Source organism: Rattus norvegicus, chromosome 17 (genome assembly GCF_036323735.1).
Source record: "Rattus norvegicus strain BN/NHsdMcwi chromosome 17, GRCr8, whole genome shotgun sequence".
In the NCBI taxonomy this organism is placed as follows: Eukaryota; Metazoa; Chordata; class Mammalia; order Rodentia; family Muridae; genus Rattus; species Rattus norvegicus.
In genome coordinates, this window is record NC_086035.1 from 57,192,908 (window position 1) to 57,211,697 (window position 18,790).

An 18,790-nucleotide genomic window follows, 5' to 3' on the forward strand; every position below is an offset into this window, starting at 1 on the left:
TGACTTTTAACTGACCTACTTTGATAAAAAAAAAAAGTGCATACAGAGCATATGATTTGCATCATAAAATGGTCAACATATGTTACCATAAAACGTCTGTTCTAGTCAGGTGGTAGAGGCCCACGCCTTTAGTCCTAGGACTCGTAAATCAAAGGCAGGCAGATCTCTGAGTTGGAAACCAGCCTGGTCTTTGGAGCTATGCAGAGAAACCCTATCTCGAAAAAATATTTTTCTATTCTGTCCTTTCCTGTATGTTTCTATGCGTGGGTATCTACACATGAATGCCTGTGCCATGGGAAGTCAGAGGCATTGGATGCCCATGTGTTGGAGTTATATAGGCAGTTGTGAGCTGACAAATGTGGATGCTAGGAATCAGACTTGGTCCTCTACCAGAGCAGCCAGTACCCTTAAACACTGAGCCATCTCTCTAGCCCCAGGAACCTTTTATTTTGATATGATTTAGAAAAAGTATAACTTTTTGTCTCACTTAAGATTGTCTTAAAGCCAGAGTACAGGTTCATAGATAACTGAATTCAGTTGTACAAAATATAATAAAAATTATATTTTCATTAGTGAATGAAATTTGGCTTTCTCTCATTAATTATCAAGAGCAAAAGCTGGTGGTGGAGTATAAAAGTGTCTGTGTAAAAACAAAGTGTGTAAAAAGTGTCTGTGTCGGTTAAGAGCACTGACTGCTCTTCCAGAGGTCCTGAGTTCAAATCCCAGCAACCACATGGTGGCTCACAACCATCTGCAATGAGATCCGATGCCCTCTTCTGGTGTCATGAAGACGCTACAGTGTACTCACATATATAAAATAAATCAATTAATAAAAAGTGTCTGTGTATATCTGTATCTCTGTGTGTGCTGAGGAAATTCAATAAAGTGTTTTTTTTAATTTACGATGGGTTTGGAGCAATCAATTTTTTCAGTAGTAACGTGCGTTGAGAGTATACTGTACTATAATCCTAGTTTAAGAGGTACTTATTATTTTGATAAAGGCTTTGCCTTTGAGACTCGAGTTTATTTTTAGGAGGCCAGAGGTAGAGGCTTTGGACATTGTGCTTAGAAAGAATATGCTTTAATTTTGATATACCACTCAGTCATTTGGGCAAATAATTGTTGTTTCTGTACTGATCCTATGTCTTAACTATACAGACTTTTGTGTATTGCATTCATTATGTAACCTTTATAAATGGAAATATTTTGTTCTAGAATATCTGGAAGATATTGTATTTCCTTTTGCTTAGGTTTATATGCTTTAAGGATAATTTGTCAAATGTATTGCAAAGTTGATTCACCAAGGTCCTTGGAGTAATGGTATCAAGACAGATGTGAACTCTGCCCTTGTAGAGTCTTAAGTCTGTTGGGGAAGACAGACATTAAATTACATCACTTTAAGGATGGTCTATATTGGGGGAAGACACCTGAATTGTACAAGGGAACCACAGTGTCTCAGGACTGCAGCTGCTCTGGGTGAGGCCAGACTCACCTGTTTTGTTTTTTTTCTTTTCTTTTTCTTTTTGACCTTCGTATTGACATTTTTTTTCACATTTTTATTGGCTTTTTAATTTACATTTCAAATGTTATCCCCTTTGCCCCATCCAACCCATTCCCAGGTCCTTGCCCTAACAGTGCCCTATACCAGGGGGGTTCTATCCATTGCAGGAACAAGGGCTTCTCCTCCCTTTGGTGCCCAACAAGGCCATCCTCTGCTGCATGTGCAGCTGGAGCCATGGGTCTATCCATGTGTACTCTTTAGGTAATGGTTTAGTCCCTGGGAGTTCTGGTTGGTTGGTATTGTTCTTTTTTTTTTTTTCAGTTTTTCTTGCTTTATTAAACCATACTAATATTCTTTCAAGGACAGACATACAGCCAAGGATGCTATGGTGAAAGAATCTTATTTTCATGGAAGATATCACAAGGTGCTGTCTTCAGTGATGCTTCTTACACTCATTCTGGGAAGTCAGAAAATATTCAGCCCCTAAAGCTACCACAAACACAGCAAACCCCCATTTGAGTCCTTTTACTATTACGCTCGTGAAGATAACATTGCTTGCAAAGCCACCCATATATCTCCAAGCCTCATTGTGAGCCCATGGATCCCTCAGCCCTTGTGCAGCAAACTTCTTCTGCATCGCTTCTAATGGCGTCCCTTCAATTTTCCACTGTCTGTAATCTGGAAGTTCCATTTTACCATGACCATGTCCATGTTCGTGACCATGTCCAGCAGCCATGTCTGACAGCAATCTGACCTCCCAGGACACTCAATATTCAACCTCGGTATTGTTCTTCTTATGGGGTCCCAACCCCTTCGACTTCTTTGATCCTTTCTCTAACTCCTCCAATAGTGAACTCGTTCTCAGTTCAGTGGTTTGCCGCTAGCATGAGCCTCTGCAATTGTCAGGCTCTGGCTGAGCCTCTCAGGAGACAGCTATATCAGGCTTCTGTCAGCATGCACTTCTTGGCATCAGCAATAGTGACTGGGTTTGGTGACTATCTGTATATGGGCTGAATCCCCAGGTAAGGCAGGCTCTGAATGGCCATTTCTTCAGTCTCTGCTCCACACTTTGTCTCCATATCTCCTCCTATGAATATTTTTGTTCCCCCTTCTGAGAAGGACTGAAGCATCCACACTTTGTTCTTCCTTCTTCTTGAGCTTCATGTGGTCTGTCGATTGCTTCTTGGGTAATCTGAGCTGTTGCACTAATATCCACTCATCAGTGAGTGCATACTGTGGGTGGGGATTTTTTGGGTTTTTTGTTTGTTTGTTTTTGTGATTGGGTTACCTCACTCAGGATGATATTTTCTAGTTCCATCCATTTGCCTATGGATTTCATGATGTCATTGTTTTTAAAAGCTGACTAGTACTCCATTATGTAGATGTACCACATTTTCTGTATCCATTCCTCTGTGAAAAGGCATCTGGGTTCTTTCCAGTTTCTGGCTATTATAAATACGGCATAGTGGAGCACGTGTCTTTGTTATATGTTGGAGCATCTTTTGGGTGTATATTCCCAGGAGAGGTATAGCTGGGTCCTAAGATAGTACAATGTCCAATTTTCTGAGGAACCACCAGACTGATTTCCAGAATGGTTGTACCAGTCTGCAATCCCACCAACAATGGAGGAGTGTTCCTCTTTCTCCACATCCTCGCCAGCATCTGTTGTCACCTGAGTTTTTGATCTTAACCATTCTGACTGGTGTGAGGTAGAATCTCAGAGTTGTTTTGATTTGCATTTCCCTTATGACTAAGGATATTGGACATTTCTTTAGGTGCTTCTCAGCCATTTGATATCCCTCAGTTGAGCATTCATTGTTTAGCTCTGGACCCCATTTTTAATAGGGTTGTCTGATTCTCTGGAGTCTAACTTCTTGAGTTCTTTGTATATATTGGATATTAGCACTCTATCGGATGTAAGATTGGTAAAGATCTTTTTCCAATCTGTTGATTGCCGTTTTGTCCTACTGGAAGTGTCCTTTGCCTAACAGAAGCTTTGCAATTTTATGAAGTCCCATTTGTCCATTCTTCATCTTAGAGCATAAGCCATTGGTGTTCTGTTTAGGAAATTTTCCCCAGTGCCCATGTGTTCGAGATGCTTCCCCACTTTTTCTTCTATTAGTTTGAGTGTATCTGGTTTGATGTGGAGGTCCTTGATCCACTTGGACTTTAGCTTTGTACAGGGTGATAAGCATGGATCGATCTGCATTCTTCTACATGTTGACCTCCAGTTGAACCAGCACCATTTGTTGAAAATGCTATCTTTTTTCCATTGGATGGCTTTAGCTCCTTTGTCAAAGATCAAGTCACCACAGGTATGTGGGTACATGTCTGGGCCTGCATGTCTATTACATTGATATACTGCCTGTCTCTGTACCAATACCATACAGTTTTTATTACTATTGCTCTTTAATACACCTTGAGGTCAGGGATGGTGACTCTCCCAGAAGTACTTTTATTTTTTTGAGGATAGTTTTGACTCTCCTGGGGTTTTTTTGTTATTCCAAATGAATTTGCAAATTGGTCTTTCTAACTCTATGAAGAATGAGTTGGAATTTTGATGGGTATTGCATTGAATCTATAGATTGCTTTTGTCAAGATGGCCATTTTTACTATATTAATCCTGCCAATCCATGAGCATAGGAGATCTTTCCATCTTCTGAGATCTTCAGTTTCTTTCTTCACAGACTTGAAGTTCTTGTCATACAGATCTTTCACTTGCTTGGTAAGAGTCACCCCAAGGTATTTTATATTATAGGGTGTCATTTCCCTAATTTCTTTCTCAGCCTGTTTATCCTTTGAGTTGAGGAAGGCTACTGATTTGTTTGAGTTAATTTTATATACAGTCACTTTGCTGAATTTGTTTATCAGTTGTAGGAGTTCTCTGGTAGAACTTTTGGGATCACTTAAATATACTGTCACACCATCTGAAAGTAGTGATATTTTGAGTTCTTCCTTTCCAATTTGTATCCCTTTTACCTCCTTTTGTTATCTGATTGCTCTAACTAGGACTTCAAATTCGGTATTGAGTAAGGAGGGAAATAGCCTTGTCTAGTCCCTGATTTTAGTGGGATTGCTTCAAGTTTCTCCCCTTTTAGTTTGATGTTGGCTACTGGTTTGCTGTATATTGTTTTTACTGTGTTTAAGTATGGGCCTTGAATTCCAGATCTTTCCAAGACTTTTCTCATGAAGGGGTATTGAATCATGTCAAATCCTTTCTCAGTATCTAATGAGATGATCATGTGATTTTCTTTGGGTTTGTTTACATAGTGCATTACATTGATGGATTTCCGTATATTGAACCATTCCTGCATCCCTGGAATGAAGCCTATATGATCATGATGGATGATTGTTTTGATGTGTTCTTGGATTCAGTTTGCAAGAATTTTATTGAGTATTTTCGTGTCAATATTCATAAGTAAAATTGGTCTGAAGTTCTCTTCATTGGGTCTTGGTGTTTTAAGTATAAATGTAATTGTGGCTTTGAAAAACAAATTGGGTAGTGTTCCTTCTATCTCTATTTTGTGGAATAGTTGGGACAGTATTGGTATTAGGTGTTCTATGAAGGTCTGATAGAATTCTCCACTAAACCAATCTGGTCCTGGGCTTTTCTTGGTTGGGAGTCTTTTAATAACTGCTTCTATTTCTTCAGGAGTAATGGGACTGTTTAGATGGTTTATCTGATCCTGATTTAATTTTGGTTCCTGGTATCTGTCTAGAAAATTGTCCATTTCATCCAGATTTTCCAGGTTTGTTGAATATAGGCTTTTGTAGTAGGATCTGATTATTTTTTTAATTTTTTCAGGTTCTTTTGTTTTGTCTCCCTTTTCATTTCTGATTTTGGTAATTTGGATATTCTCTCTCTGCCTTCTGGTTAGTCTGGCTAAGGGTTTATCTATCTTTTGTAGTTTCTCAAACAATCAACTCCTGGCTTTGTTGATTCTTTGTATAGTTCTTTTTGTTTCTACATAATTGATTTCAGTCCAGAGTTTATTTCCTGACATCTACTCCTCCTGGGTTCATTTGCTTCTTTTTGTTCTAGAGCTTTTAATTATTGTATCAAGCTGCTAGTGTATGCTCTCTCCAGTTTCTTTTATGAATTTTCCTGTCAGCACTGCTTACATTGTGTCCCATAAGTTTGGGTATGTTGTGCCTTCATTTTCATTAAATTCTTAAAAGTCTTTAATTTCTTTCTTTATTTCTTCCTTGACCACGTTATCATTGAGTAGAGCATTGTTCAACATGTGTATGTGGGCTTGCTGTCATTTTTGTCGTTATTGAAGACTAGCCTTAGTCCATGGTGATCTGATAAGATGCATGGGATTATTTCAATCTTCTTGTATCTTTTGAGGCCTTTTTGTGACCAACTTTATGGTCAATTTTAGAGAAGGTACATGAGGTCCTGAGAATAAGGTATATTCTTTTGTTTTAAGATGAATTAGATATGTTCTATAGATATGTTAAATCCATTTCATCCATAACTTCTGTTAGTTTTTCTGTGTCTTTGTTTAGTTTCTGTTTCCATGATCGGTCCATTGAGGACAGTGAGGTGTTGATGTTTTCCACTATTATTGTGTGAGATGCAATGTGTGTTTTGAGCTTTAGTAAGTTTTCTTTTATGAATGTAGTTGCCATTGCATTTGGAGCATACCTATTCAGAATTGAGACTTTCTCTTGCTGGATTTTTCCCTTTGAGGATTATGAAATGTCCTTCCTCATCCCACTTGATAAGTTTTGTTTGAAAGTCTATTTTATTGTATATAAGAATGACTAATGTACCTTATTTCTTGGGACCATTTGCTTGGAAAATTGTTTTCCAGCCTTTTACTCTGAGGTAGTGTCTGTCTTTGACACTGAGGTGTGTTTCCTGTAGCAGCAAAATGCTGGATCCTCTTTATGTATCCAGTCTGTTAGTCTATGTCTTTTTATTGGGGAATTGAGTCCATTGATGTTAAGAGATATTAAAGAATAGTGATTTTTGATTCCTGTTATTTTTGTTGTTAGAGGTGGAATTGTGTTTGTGTTTTGGGTTTGTTGCAAGAAAATTACTTTCTTGCTTTTTCTATGGTGTAGTTTCCCTTCTTGTATTGGAGTTTTCCATCTAATATCCTTTGTAAAGGTCAATTTATCGAAAGATATTGTGTAAATTTGGCTTTGTCATGGAATAACATGGTTTCTCCATCTATGTTAATTGAGAGTTTTGCCAGATATAGTAGCCTGGGCTGGCATTTGTATTTTCTTGGGGTCTATATGGTATCTGCCCAGGATTTTCTGGCTTTCATAGTCTCTGGTGAGAAGTCTGATGTAATTCTGATAGGTCTACCTTTTTATATTACTTATCATTTTCCCTTTCTGCTTTTAATATTCTTTCTTTGTTTTGTGCATTTGGTCTTTTGACTATTATATGACAGGAGGAATTTCTTTTCTGTTTTAATCTATTTGGAGTTCTGTAGGCTTCTTGTATGTTTATGGGCATCTATTTCTTTACTTTTTATGATTTATTAATTTATTATATATAAGTACACTGTAACTATCTTCAGACACACCAGAAGAGGGCATTAGATGGTTGTAAGCCACCATATGGTTGCTGGGATTTGAACTCAGAACCTCTGGAAGAGCAGTCGGTGCTCTTATCCACTGAGCCATATCTCCAGCCCCATCTCTTTCTTTAGGTAAGGGAAGCTTTCTTCTATAATTTTGTTGAAGATATTCACTGGCCCTTTACGCTGGGAATCTTCCCTTTCTTCTATACCTATTATCCTTAGGTTTGATCTTCTCATTGTGTCCTGGATTTCCTGGATGTTTTGGGTTAGGAGCTTTTTGCGTTTTACATTTTCTTTGATAGTTGTGTCAGTGTTTTCTATGGTGTCTTCTTCCCCCGAGATTCTCCCCTCTATCTCTTGTATTCTGTTGGTGATGCTTGCATCTATGACTCCTGATCTCTTTCCTAGGTTTTCTATCTCCACGATTTCTATCTCTCTTTGTGATTTCTTTCTTGTTCATATTTCCATTTTTAAATTGTGGATGGTTTTGTTCAACTCTTCACCTGTTTAGTTTTCCTGTAATTCTTTGAGGGATTTTTGTGTTTCCTCTTTAAGGGCTTATACTTGTTTACCTGTGCCGTCCTGTATTTCTTTAAAGGAATTATTTATGTCCTTTGTAAAGTCCTCTAACATCATCATGAGATGTTATTTTAAATCCAGATCTTGCTTTTTCAGTGTGTTGGATATCCAGTATTTGCTTTGGTGGTATAACTGGTCTCTGATGATGCCAAGTGGTCTTGGTTTCTGTTGCTTAGGTTCCAGCGCTTGCCTCTCATCATCTGGTTGTCTCTGGTGTTAGCTGGTCTTGTAGTCTCTGACAGTGGTTTGACCCTCCTCCTGTAAGCCTGTGTGTCAGCAGTCCTGGATTCAGGTTTTCTCCCAGTGGAATGTAGGTACAGAGAGCTGCGTCACAGGGTCAACTCTGGGCTCAGGCAGAAACCTGAAGGACCCTGTCCCAGATTGCTCCTGGGTTCCTGTGCCCTGAGTGTTCCGGGCGGGTCCCTCAGAGCAGAAGTGGTGGTCTTACCTCTGCTCTCAGATGTGTCAGAGTTCCTCAAGACTGGCTTTCAGCTCTGGGTGCAAGCAGAGAATGGAAGGATTCTGTCCTTTATTGCTCCTAGGTTTCTGTGTCCAGAGGGCTCCAGGCAGGTTCCTCTTGGGCCAAGAATGTGAGCAGTAGTGGTGGTCTTCCCTGAGCTCTCAGGATTGTCCACACTTCTGAGCAGCTATCTCTCTCCCCCATGGGATTTGTGTACAGAGAGCTGTGGGACTCTGTACTGACATTTTAATCAATCTGTTAATAAACAGCTTATTTTCAGTTGGAAAAAGTAGACAAAAAGTTGATGAACTTACATATAATGTCATTTTAATTAAACTATAATTTAAATACATGGTTGATTTTTCTACAAAACTATTTATTGAATATAATACCACTGTAAAATTAGAATTAGGAAGTACAAAGAAATTTTGTTTTTGAAATACTCTGTTTATCTTACTTGAAAATCAAACTCTTGTTTCTCTCTCTCTCTTCTTCCTCTTATCCGCCTCCCCACCCCATCTCCGCCATTCCAATAAACCTCCATGTGAAAAAAAGAAGTCAAAATAAGTGTTTTCCCATTAACAGAAAAGCGTCTTAAAGTAGTTCCTGGTTTTCTCTTACAATAGTTACTGACTGCTTTTAGTAAAAAGCAGGTAACCCTCAGTTCTTGCACAAATCTGAACACACATGGTATATGGCAGTCTACTGCCCCTGAGCTACAAACCCATCCTACATGTCATCTAAGTGGACACTGCAGACACATAACACAGTTCTGTGTGTGAATCTGCATTTGGAAGCAGTTTAGGAGAAGTGAGGATAGCCTACCTATCGAGGGCAGCCACCTGAATGGAATTTACACAGCTGACTTGAAGGTATTTCTAGTCAGCAAGGGAGCGGAGCATAAGAGGACCTAGTCTGAATGTCTCCTTTAGTTAGCTCTGCTCTAAGGAGATTCTCAATTTACTTCTAAATTTTTATTCTTACTTTAATTTATTTCTTTATTCTAAATAATTTGTTAATTTACTGGTACTTTCTTACAGCATAAAATGTTTAAGAGTTCCCTATGTCCATCCAATGTTTGGCTGTGGATATCTGCATCTGTTTCTGTCAGCTCCTGGGTGAAACCTCTCAGAGGACAGTGATGCTAGGCTCCTGTCTGCAAACATAACAGTGTCATTAATAGTGTCAGGGATTGGTGCTTGCCCATGGGATGGGTCTCAGGTTGAGCCAGTTATTGGTTGGCTGTTTCTTCAGTCTCAGCTTCATCTTTGTCCCCATATTTCTTTTAGACAGGACAGATTTGGGGTTGAAATTTTTGCAGATGGGTTGGCGTCCTTATCCTGGCTACAGGAAGTGGCCTCTTCAGATTACATATCCCCATTGTTGAGTATCTAGGATAAGGTCACTAACATCAACATCATGACTTTTGCAGGGAAATGGATGCAACTAGAAAATATTATCCCAAGTGAGGTAACCCAGACCCAAAAGGACATACATGGTATGTACTCACTGATAGGTGGATATTGGCCATAAAGTACAGGATGACCAGATATACACCATAGACCCAAAGAAGCTAATCGAGGAAGCTTGAATCTCACTTAGAAACGGGAATAAAATAGTCATAGGAGGCAGAGGGAAGGAGAGAACCAGGTGGGAGAAGGGAATAAGGAGTCTCAGGATCAGGTGTGGGGAGACACAGGAGAGAGGGCCAAGAGAATGAATGGAAATCTGTAGCTGCAGGGGTCCGGGGTGGGGGCGGAATATCTAGGAACTCCCAGAAACCTAGGATGGAGGAGGCTCCCAGGAGTCAGTGTAGGTGACCTTACCTGAGACACATAATTTTATATACTTTTATGTATTATCTATTTTTATTTTCATTACCTAAGTGTTTGTTGTCGTATCTGTTAGACTTTGTTTTGATCATTTTATCCTCACTATCTTTCAAAAATACTAAGAACAAAATATAATGAAACATTTACATATTAATTTTAAAATGTTTTAGTCACTAGGATTGAAAGTTTGTAAAATGTTTCATCTTGAAGTACAATGTATATTTTGAAATAGGGATCGATGGAATAGATAGGGGAAATGAAGCAAAGTCATGAAAATAGAAACTGAGAAAGGCTCTCCAGAGAGTGTTCTTTGGATTAATATCTTTTCGTATCCACAGTAAACGATTTGGAAATCCTTATAAGGACATGGACCCTTGCTGACCTTGTGTCCATATTAAGTTAAAATTTCCAACAAAGACATTTGAAATCTTACACTGAAGTTAACTTTCAATTAGAGATAAATAAAAGGTGTTTTTAAAGTACTTACTGTTTAAGTCCTCAACTTAGGACTGCATCTGAGCAGCGGCCATGGACACTGGTTGCTGATTAGTGGTCTCTAAGACCATCGTCAGTGAGCAGTGTGTCTAGGAGCATTTCTGTTAGTTCAGGGAAGTGTGCCTGTGTCTTGGTGTTTTAATCAAATTTAAGAAATGTATTTCTTCACATGACAGTTTTCTTTTCTTTTTTATTATCTTTAATCTTTTTTTTACAGTCCAGTCATTATCTCCCTCCCGTTCTGCCCTCTAACAGTTCCTCATCCCACTCTTCCTCCCCTGTCTCTGAGAGGAGACACCCAACTCCCACACACCCACCGCACCCAGCCAGGCCTCCCCACTCCTTGGGACCTCAAGTAACTCAAGGATTCAGGGTGTCTTCTCTCGCTGAGGCCAAAGCAGGCAGTTTTCTGCTGTATATGTCTCAGGGGCCTCCGACCAGCTAGTATATGCTGCCTGGTTGGTGGCTCAGTGAAAGATCTCAGAGGTCCAGGTTAGTTGAGACTTCTGGTCTTCCTTTGGGGTCACCTTCCTTCTCAACTTCTTCCAGCTTTTCCCTGGTTCAACCACAGGGGTCCCCAGCTTCTGTCCATTGGTTGGGTTAAGTATCTGCCTCTGCCTCAGTTATTTGCTTGTTGGGCCTGTCAGAGGACAGCCATGCTAGGCTCCTGTCTGTAAGCATGCCACCAACATTGGTAACAGTGTCAGGCCTTGGAGCCTCCCCTTGAGCTGGATCCCAATTTGGGCTTGTCACTGGGCCTCCTTTCCCTCAGTCTCTTCTCCATTTTTGTCTCTGCAGTTCTTTTAGACAGGAACAATTATGGGTCAGAGTTTTTGACTGTGGGTTAGCAACCCCAACCTTCTACTTGATGCCCTGTCTTTCTGCTGGAGGTGGACTCTACAAGTTCCCTCTCCCCACTGTTGGGCAATTTATGAAAGGTCCTTCCTTCTCTTTGAGTCCTGAGATTCTCTCACCTCTGTAGTCTCTGATACATGAAGGTCCGCTCACCTCCCATATCCCAAGGTTGCATATTTCCATTCAAATAATGTTGCCAATGTTCTTTTTTCTGCCTGCATTTTCTTTTCTATGAATGCAACATCATCATCTTTTCCTGCCCATTGTTGTAGCAAGAGATTGGTAATCTTGCCTAATTTTCCTCCACTGCCCATCAGAGTCATCTTTCACTGGCCTTGGCTCTAATCTCTGTCCTTGAGCATTTATAAGCCCATTGTGGTCTAGCTAGCTACACAATTTCAGCTCTGGAGAATTCATACATAAAACATGTCCTCCTGCCAGACAAGGTGGCTTCTTCTCCCACCCGAAGCTCAGGCCCAGTATTAGTTAGGTGCTAGGAGCCTGATCTAGCAGGACATCATTGAGCTGACATGTTGCCACTGGTCCATCTTGTCTTGACAATACATAAAGCAGCTTGATTCTTAGAAGCTTGGGTATAGGAGCTCAGGAGATAGTTCCTTGGCAAAATCACTTGACATGTAAGTATAAGGACCTTAGTTCGGATCCCTAGAACTCATATAAAGGTAGACCCAGTGACATGAGTAATTCTGGCATTATGAGATGTGGAGGTAGGAGAATATCCAGAAGATTATAAGCCAACTAGCCTGTCAAACACAGTGGCAGAGAAGAGATCCTATCTCAAGCAAAGTGAAGGCGAGGACTGGCACCCACAGTTGCTCTCTGATCGATCTCCACACACCCGCTACATCATGTTCATGTCCACTCACCCACACACACATGAAAAGGATAATAAAAACGCAATCACAGAAAGAAGCTATTAGAATACTAGTGTGCTTCTTTTCTCTCTTATCTTTCTATTAAGTTTAAATATGTAGTAATGATGACTATAAGCTGGGAAGCAGTAATTATGGAAGATAAGATTCTTGATTCCGTATTCTACCCAATGGTATTTGAAGGATTGCCTCTTAAATAAAACTTTGTAACAGATATAACATTTTTTGCAAAACAAGTCCAGAGGTACCAAGTTCATTACATCAGACTTTCCAGTTGAGCCTTATGAAGATGAAATTCCAAATCTTGTGGGTTGTTTTTTTTTTTTTTCTACTAGGCCTCTGTCAAACCATTTTGCTCTAGGCATGAATGAGCTAATCTCATTTGAGAAGATGTGTTCATTAGCAAAATTGTACCAAAATAAATTTCACTAAGGTCATAGTGTTTAATTTAATAGTATTATGATAATTAGTTTCAGATTTGCCTACTTTCCCAAAGGACAAGAATTTTTGTACTCTTGGATGTATACCTAAGGCATAAAAATGACAGCAAAATTAATGTCATGGCCTTCACAGCCTGTTTATGGGTGTTCCTTGCAGGGCCCTAAAGGACTTAGGAAGCATTGTACAGCTAAAATAAACCACTTAGGATGTGCAAGATAAAATTGGGTTAATTGGGTTCACCTGATCTTCAGCTACCCTACACCTCACTCAATACAACATTCTTATTGCTCAAGGAAACATGATTTTTATAGTTAAAAAATTACTCTAGAACAACATAAAAAAGCTTAAAGAATACTTTCTTCAAGTAAAATATATAAGATTTTTTCATTCATTGTTTTAATCTAATTTCTTTTATTTATGAAAGCACTTCGTCTTTTTATATTCTTAGCAAGAATGTTCTGGTTCTATTAGGGCAGGCCTCATGAACACTTAATACCCACTCCTCTCAGGAATGTGAGCATCACACTGTACTACAACTGCTGTTCTACAGGCATTCTTCTAAGCCTCAGGCTCTGAACTCTGCTTTTTCATTTTTTGTCAGGGTTTGTGTATCAAGAAAAAAACAGTTCACACATCCAGCTAAAATCCAGAGAAATAGGAAGATAAAAATGTTGTGTCTAACAATTCCATACTGTATATAATGTTCTTTGTTCATTTTCAACCCCATAACTACTCTCCCTTTCTCCTCACCTGCTGAAACCCTTCTTCATAACAAGTCTCAGTCCTTTCTTTTATGTGTTTATGAACCACTAAGTTTACTTAGGGTTGTTTGCATGAGCATGGGTTGGAGATTATTTACTTGAACATAAAAAACTTGCCGAGAGCTACAGCATGAAGAAAATCGCATATACCCCTAGGAGCTGTTAACTGACAGTAGTCCCTTTAGAGGGCTAGGAAGGGCTTAGCTCCCTAGGGATGTGAGTCCCTGCTCCACTCTTATTGCAGTTTTGACAGGCCTCCTCTTGTTCAGGCATTGTGCAGGCAACCACGGTTTCTCTTAGCGCATGAGTACAACAGCCCTGTTGTGTGCAGAAGGTACTGTTTTTCAGCACCCTTTCCCATGCTGGCATTCCTTCTCTTCCCTCTTCACGCCCATGCACATGGAGGCCAGAAGTCAAAAAACTGCTGTCTTCTCCAGCTGTTCAGATTTGCTTCAGCCAGCTCTGTATGTGGGGCTGGAGACTGAATCAAGTCCTTAGAGTTTCCTTACAAGACTGATACTTTAAAGTGTCAAGAATGAAGACTATTTGTTTAAAACAGAATCTTGATACATAGTCCAGGCTATAATTTCAAATTTATAATCCTCCTAAATACTGGGATTGTAAGAGTGTGCCATCATGATTGGCAAAGAGTGTGTGTGTGTGTGTGTGTGTGTGTGTGTGTGTGTGTGTGTATGTGTGTGTGTGTGTGTGTGTGTGCAATGAAATATTCAAGAGCTGAAATACCCAAGGTTTTAGGTTGACAGGGCCCATCAAACATTGAACAAATGGGTGAAAACAAGTTGAGATACTTCAGTGCAAATCGTTTTAACATTGGTCAGGCATGGCACACCTTTAATTGCAACACTTGAAAAAGCAGAGGCAGGCAGATCTCAGTGAGTTTCAGGTCAGCCTGGTCTACATAGTGAGTTCTAGCCTGGCCAGAGCTACAATAATGAGAATCTTGTCTCAAAAAAAAAAAATCTCAATGTGATTTCTGTAGAGAAATAAATAAATTGTATGCAAAGCATTGAAATCTTCTATATCTTCCTACTGACATTGCCAACCAGAGGAGACTGGAGTAAAGCTTTTCAGTTTCAGTCTGGAAGTCTGTACCTAGAAATTTATTACTCATCATTTTCATTGAGAGATAGTGACTTGTCATTCTTAGAAAGACAGACACACGGGGATGTATGGATACCTGAGTGATGGCCACATAAGTTTTAACCTCTAAGAATTGAAAGTGCTTGTCTTTGAGGAAGAAAACCTGGTGTCTATATCTAAAACAAAATAGAGATGTTTAATATAGATTTAACTTAAAAGTTTTAATCAAAAGGAAAACATTTTTATGGCAGAAATGACCTCAAAACATGCTAGTCTGTCGAGGCAAGAACACGGCCATCTAAGGAGCACAGAGACTTGGCTGTATGCTCACTGTGTGAACATAGACAGCTCTTACAACTGGAACCCCGAGGTTTACCTTTTAAGTATATTCTGCTTTTAAAGCAGTGAAATAGAGCACCCCTACTTTGACTACACGGTCGCTTCTAAAGTTAGAGAATGTTTTATTCCTAGGTACTCCTTTACCTAAAATATGGAAAACCATTTGTGTGCACAGAAATTGAACACCCACTGTATTACATTTATTTTTGATAACGCACAGCTGGCAGTGCCCAGTAAGTGGAATCCTGTCACTAGACTGAAAAGCGAGTCAGTGAAGAAGGTTGACTGGGTGGAGCAGTCACCTGTGGAGTCACTACCTACTGTAGTGTCAAATCCAGAGTCTTGTCTGACTGTCACTGGGTTGTATTTTAGAATCAACAGACGTGAAATAACGAAGGTCAGCAGGTCAGCGTAGGTCTGTGGCATATGTCACTGTGTAAGGAAGTGCCTGGGCACAGTGGTACATGGTTGAAACCCCATCAGTGACACAGTCAAGGAGAAGGATCACAAGTTTGAGACCAGCTTAGACTATAGAACAAGCTCCTATCTCAAACAACAAGCTAGGGAGTAGCTCAAAGGCAGAGCACAACATACCCAACACGCACAGAGCCCTCATTTCAGTCCCCAGCATCAGGACCCCCTCCCTTTCAAACTTTTCCTGTTTCTATATTTCAAATTTAATATTTTCACATTTCAAGATGTACTGGTCTAATTTATTATAACATTTATTCTGATGACAGCATGTCTATCTGGGGATGTAGGGCATGTTTAGTCGCCAGGAAATACTTTTCTGGAAATGCTAATCTAGATGAATACCTACACTGAATCTTGTGGTCAGTACCTATACAAACACAGGAGAACATGCCACACATGCTCTCAGCACGGGCTAACAGCTCTGACCAGTGCACAGAGATGGTCTCTTCTCTCTGAGATTCTTTATCTAAATTAACTTTTAGGAAACTTGGCAAGACAGTGTACCAAATTCCAGCAATGCCTACCATGGGCTCTGTCAATAAGGAGTCAAGTTGTTACTTTCTCAAGTCACCAATTTACCCAATTTTATGTCAGGTAAACTTATCAACTTGTTTATTGACAATTTTTAAATACTATATAGTGACTAAAATCAAAATCAGTTATATGTGTGATTTATTAAGCTCATGATAAATTTTGCTGTAGCTGGTGGTTTCACTGACTTGTTTCTGATAGAATTTTCTACATAGATATATTTTTAAGTTTTTCAAGTTTTTTTAAAAGCAAGATTATTATTTTCATAGATCGTTTTATACCTTGAAGGAAGCCTGGAGGGTAGTGCCTTGCTATGGTGCTCTGAGTGCATAGGACTTCACTTTGTGTAAGGCTTAAAAACTACAGTCAGGTATTATGTTCTTGTTTAATACTTCCTTTGCCTCTGATATTTTTATATAATGAACTCTTATCCTATCTAAATTGTTAGATGTTACAGGATGATATGATTATCCAGTATTTTCTCTATTGTTAGTTTACTGATTACACAATGTATTTATTTTTCAATTAAATTGAGTGAAATCCAGCTTCACTTTACATAGCACCCAACTTCAGCTCTCAAGTTTTCCACTCTAGGTGCCGTCATGCAAGGAGTATATTTGAATTTACTCTGAAGACCCGAAATATCTCAAAAAGTCTTAAGTGAAAAGAACAAAGATTTGTACAAAATGTGACTTCAAAATACACTGCAAATTCTAGTGATCAAAACAGCTTTCTTTGTATTTTCATGACCTAAGACAGAGCTGAGGACTGCCAAGAAACAGCCCCGTCAGTTTTCAAAAAAATGTTTCCTAAGGTTAGGGCTGTAGAGTTAGAGTTGGGAAAATAATGAATGAATAAGTAAATGAATGAGTAATAAAGATCACAATGTTTCATTTAAGAATTTTATTGTTTTTTAAGTTTTAGACTTGGGTTTATGGTGTATACTAAATTTTGTGAGCTGGTTCAAAGTCTTCATGGTTGTTTTGCACTGGCCTGTCATGGCTGAGTTTACTGTCCCCAGCAGTTCTGCACAGTAGTGGCAAGGATGGCTGTCCTTTTCCCAGGTGTGAAAGCAGTCAGCTTTCCATGATTTAGCATGTCATTACCATTAAGATTCTCATAGGTGTTCTTTACCAAGATGACTGTCCTTTCTGTTCGTTTTCTTTTTTCATTTTCTTTTTTTTATTATTTCTTAAAGTTCTTACCAGACATAGATTTACTTCATATCATATGTATTTTATGTATCTATTAAGATTATTGCATAGTTATCTTTAATTCATGAATGTATAAATAACATCGATTTTGAATATTGAACCAAGTGTGTATTGCTGAGGCTACCCTGACTGCTTACAGTGTGATGTCATATTGTTAGATTTGATTAGCTAAAACCTTTTTTGTTACTTCTGAATGTGTGCTTATGGAGGAATAATGCTTTAGTTTCTTTTCTCATAAAGTCTTTATCTATCTTTGGTGTCTAGATACTGCTTTGTTCTTAAATAGTAAGAAATGACTTTTCAGTTTTCCTTGTGTATATGTATGTGTGTTGTTTGTGCGTACAAGTAGTTTTGTGTGTGCATGTGGAGGCCAGAGGTTGACATCATATGCTTTCCCATTGCTTTTCTATGATATTTTTTGAGACAGAGTCTCTCTCTCACTTGACCTTGAGCTCCATGTATTCTGCTATTTAAGCTAGCCATCAAGCACCAGGCTGCTACCAGTGCTAGGACCACAGGCATGTACAATCATGCCAAGTTTTACATGGTGCTGGAGTTCTAACCTCAGGTCTTCATGCTTGCACAGCAACTTGCACTACCAACTGAGCCATTGCTCAAATCTACCTTTTAAGTTTTCGAGAATTTGTATATGGTTGGAGTAATTTCTTCCTTAATGATTCAAGAGCCTTTAGAGAAGCTGTCTGGGCCTGGCATTTCTTTAAGGGACATAGGATTCTAGACTGCAGGTTGTCTCTCTCCCTTCTTCATGCATGCTGTTTCCTTACTTGGATTGTTTCTAATAAGGGCTCTCTTGCCATTCTTAACACATTGTCCTCTGTAAGGAATGACACTACTCTCCAGGTGCCTTTCTGTTCTCCTTCTTTTCCCTTGTTTTGAGTGGGTTGGTTGTGATGGTCTTTACTGTGGTCTTCATCTTTCTTGTATATTGCAGGTTTTTAAGTGCTTGGCTCTGCATGTCTACAGTTTTGTCAGTGTTCTGGCTAATGTTTCTTAAGGAAACTTTCCTATCCTCCTGTCTTTCTCCTCTCTGGCTAGTGATGTGAGCTTTTTATTTGTCCTACAGCTCAGTTCATGATGCTTTATATTTTCTGTATTTTGCTTTTATTTAACTCCCCCTTATGGGTTTCATTTTTTGGTTGTATCTATTGATCTCCCTTAATTTGCTAGTATATTCTTCCAACATTATAAGCAATCCACTAGCATGTAAAATAAATACCTCATACTCTTATCTATTATTTCTAACATCTGGGTGACTTTTTCTTATTTCCTTTATTATGGATCATATTTTATAGCTACTTTGCATGCTGAAGAATTGTAAGGAAAGAGAAACACAATAGAGAGACTCTTCTTCCATTTTACCGAGAGAGTCAGGCCCCTGCTTCCTACATAGAGTTATCCAGTTCCCTGTTGTGGTTTCCTATCTGTTTGGGATCCATTGTTGTGGGGTTTGTTTGTTTGTTTTTCTTTTGATATTGTTTTAAAATTTTATTTTGCCTATGGTACATCTGCTTACCACTTACAGTTTTGGGGCCAGTAGAGGCCAGGAAAGGAGCATCAAGTCCTCTGGAACTGGAGTTACAGACAGTTGTGAGCTGGCACATGGGCAATGGGATCTAACCCAAATCCTTGGGAGACTAGACAGTGCTCCAACCCTCTAAGCCATCTCTCCAGCCTTGTTGCGATCTATTTTGTGAACTGCCTTCTGTTGTCTTTGAAAGGTTCTGTTACCTATTTTATCTTTACTTTTTGT

General features: G+C 39.1%; 2 protein-coding genes across 5 annotated transcripts in view; one reads left to right on the top strand and one right to left on the bottom strand.

The window, feature by feature from the left end:
• The window catches only part of Zfp438 (zinc finger protein 438), a 121,256-nt gene that overhangs the window by 71,271 nt on the left and 31,195 nt on the right, over positions 1 to 18,790 (top strand). The window contains exon 2 of one of the 4 annotated variants that reach the window (XM_063276461.1): positions 9,516 to 9,581. The exons of the other annotated variants lie outside the window; for them this stretch is intronic. The gene's annotated coding sequence lies outside the window, so the exon portion shown is untranslated. The remainder of the gene's footprint in view (positions 1 to 9,515; positions 9,582 to 18,790) is intronic. 4 annotated transcript variants of the gene reach the window in all.
• Positions 486 to 8,357, bottom strand: Ndufb3l3 (NADH:ubiquinone oxidoreductase subunit B3 like 3). The gene has a single exon (XM_063276954.1). The coding sequence runs from the start codon at positions 2,235 to 2,237 to the stop codon at positions 1,935 to 1,937; it is 303 nt and encodes a 100-aa protein (XP_063133024.1). The 5' UTR covers positions 2,238 to 8,357; the 3' UTR covers positions 486 to 1,934.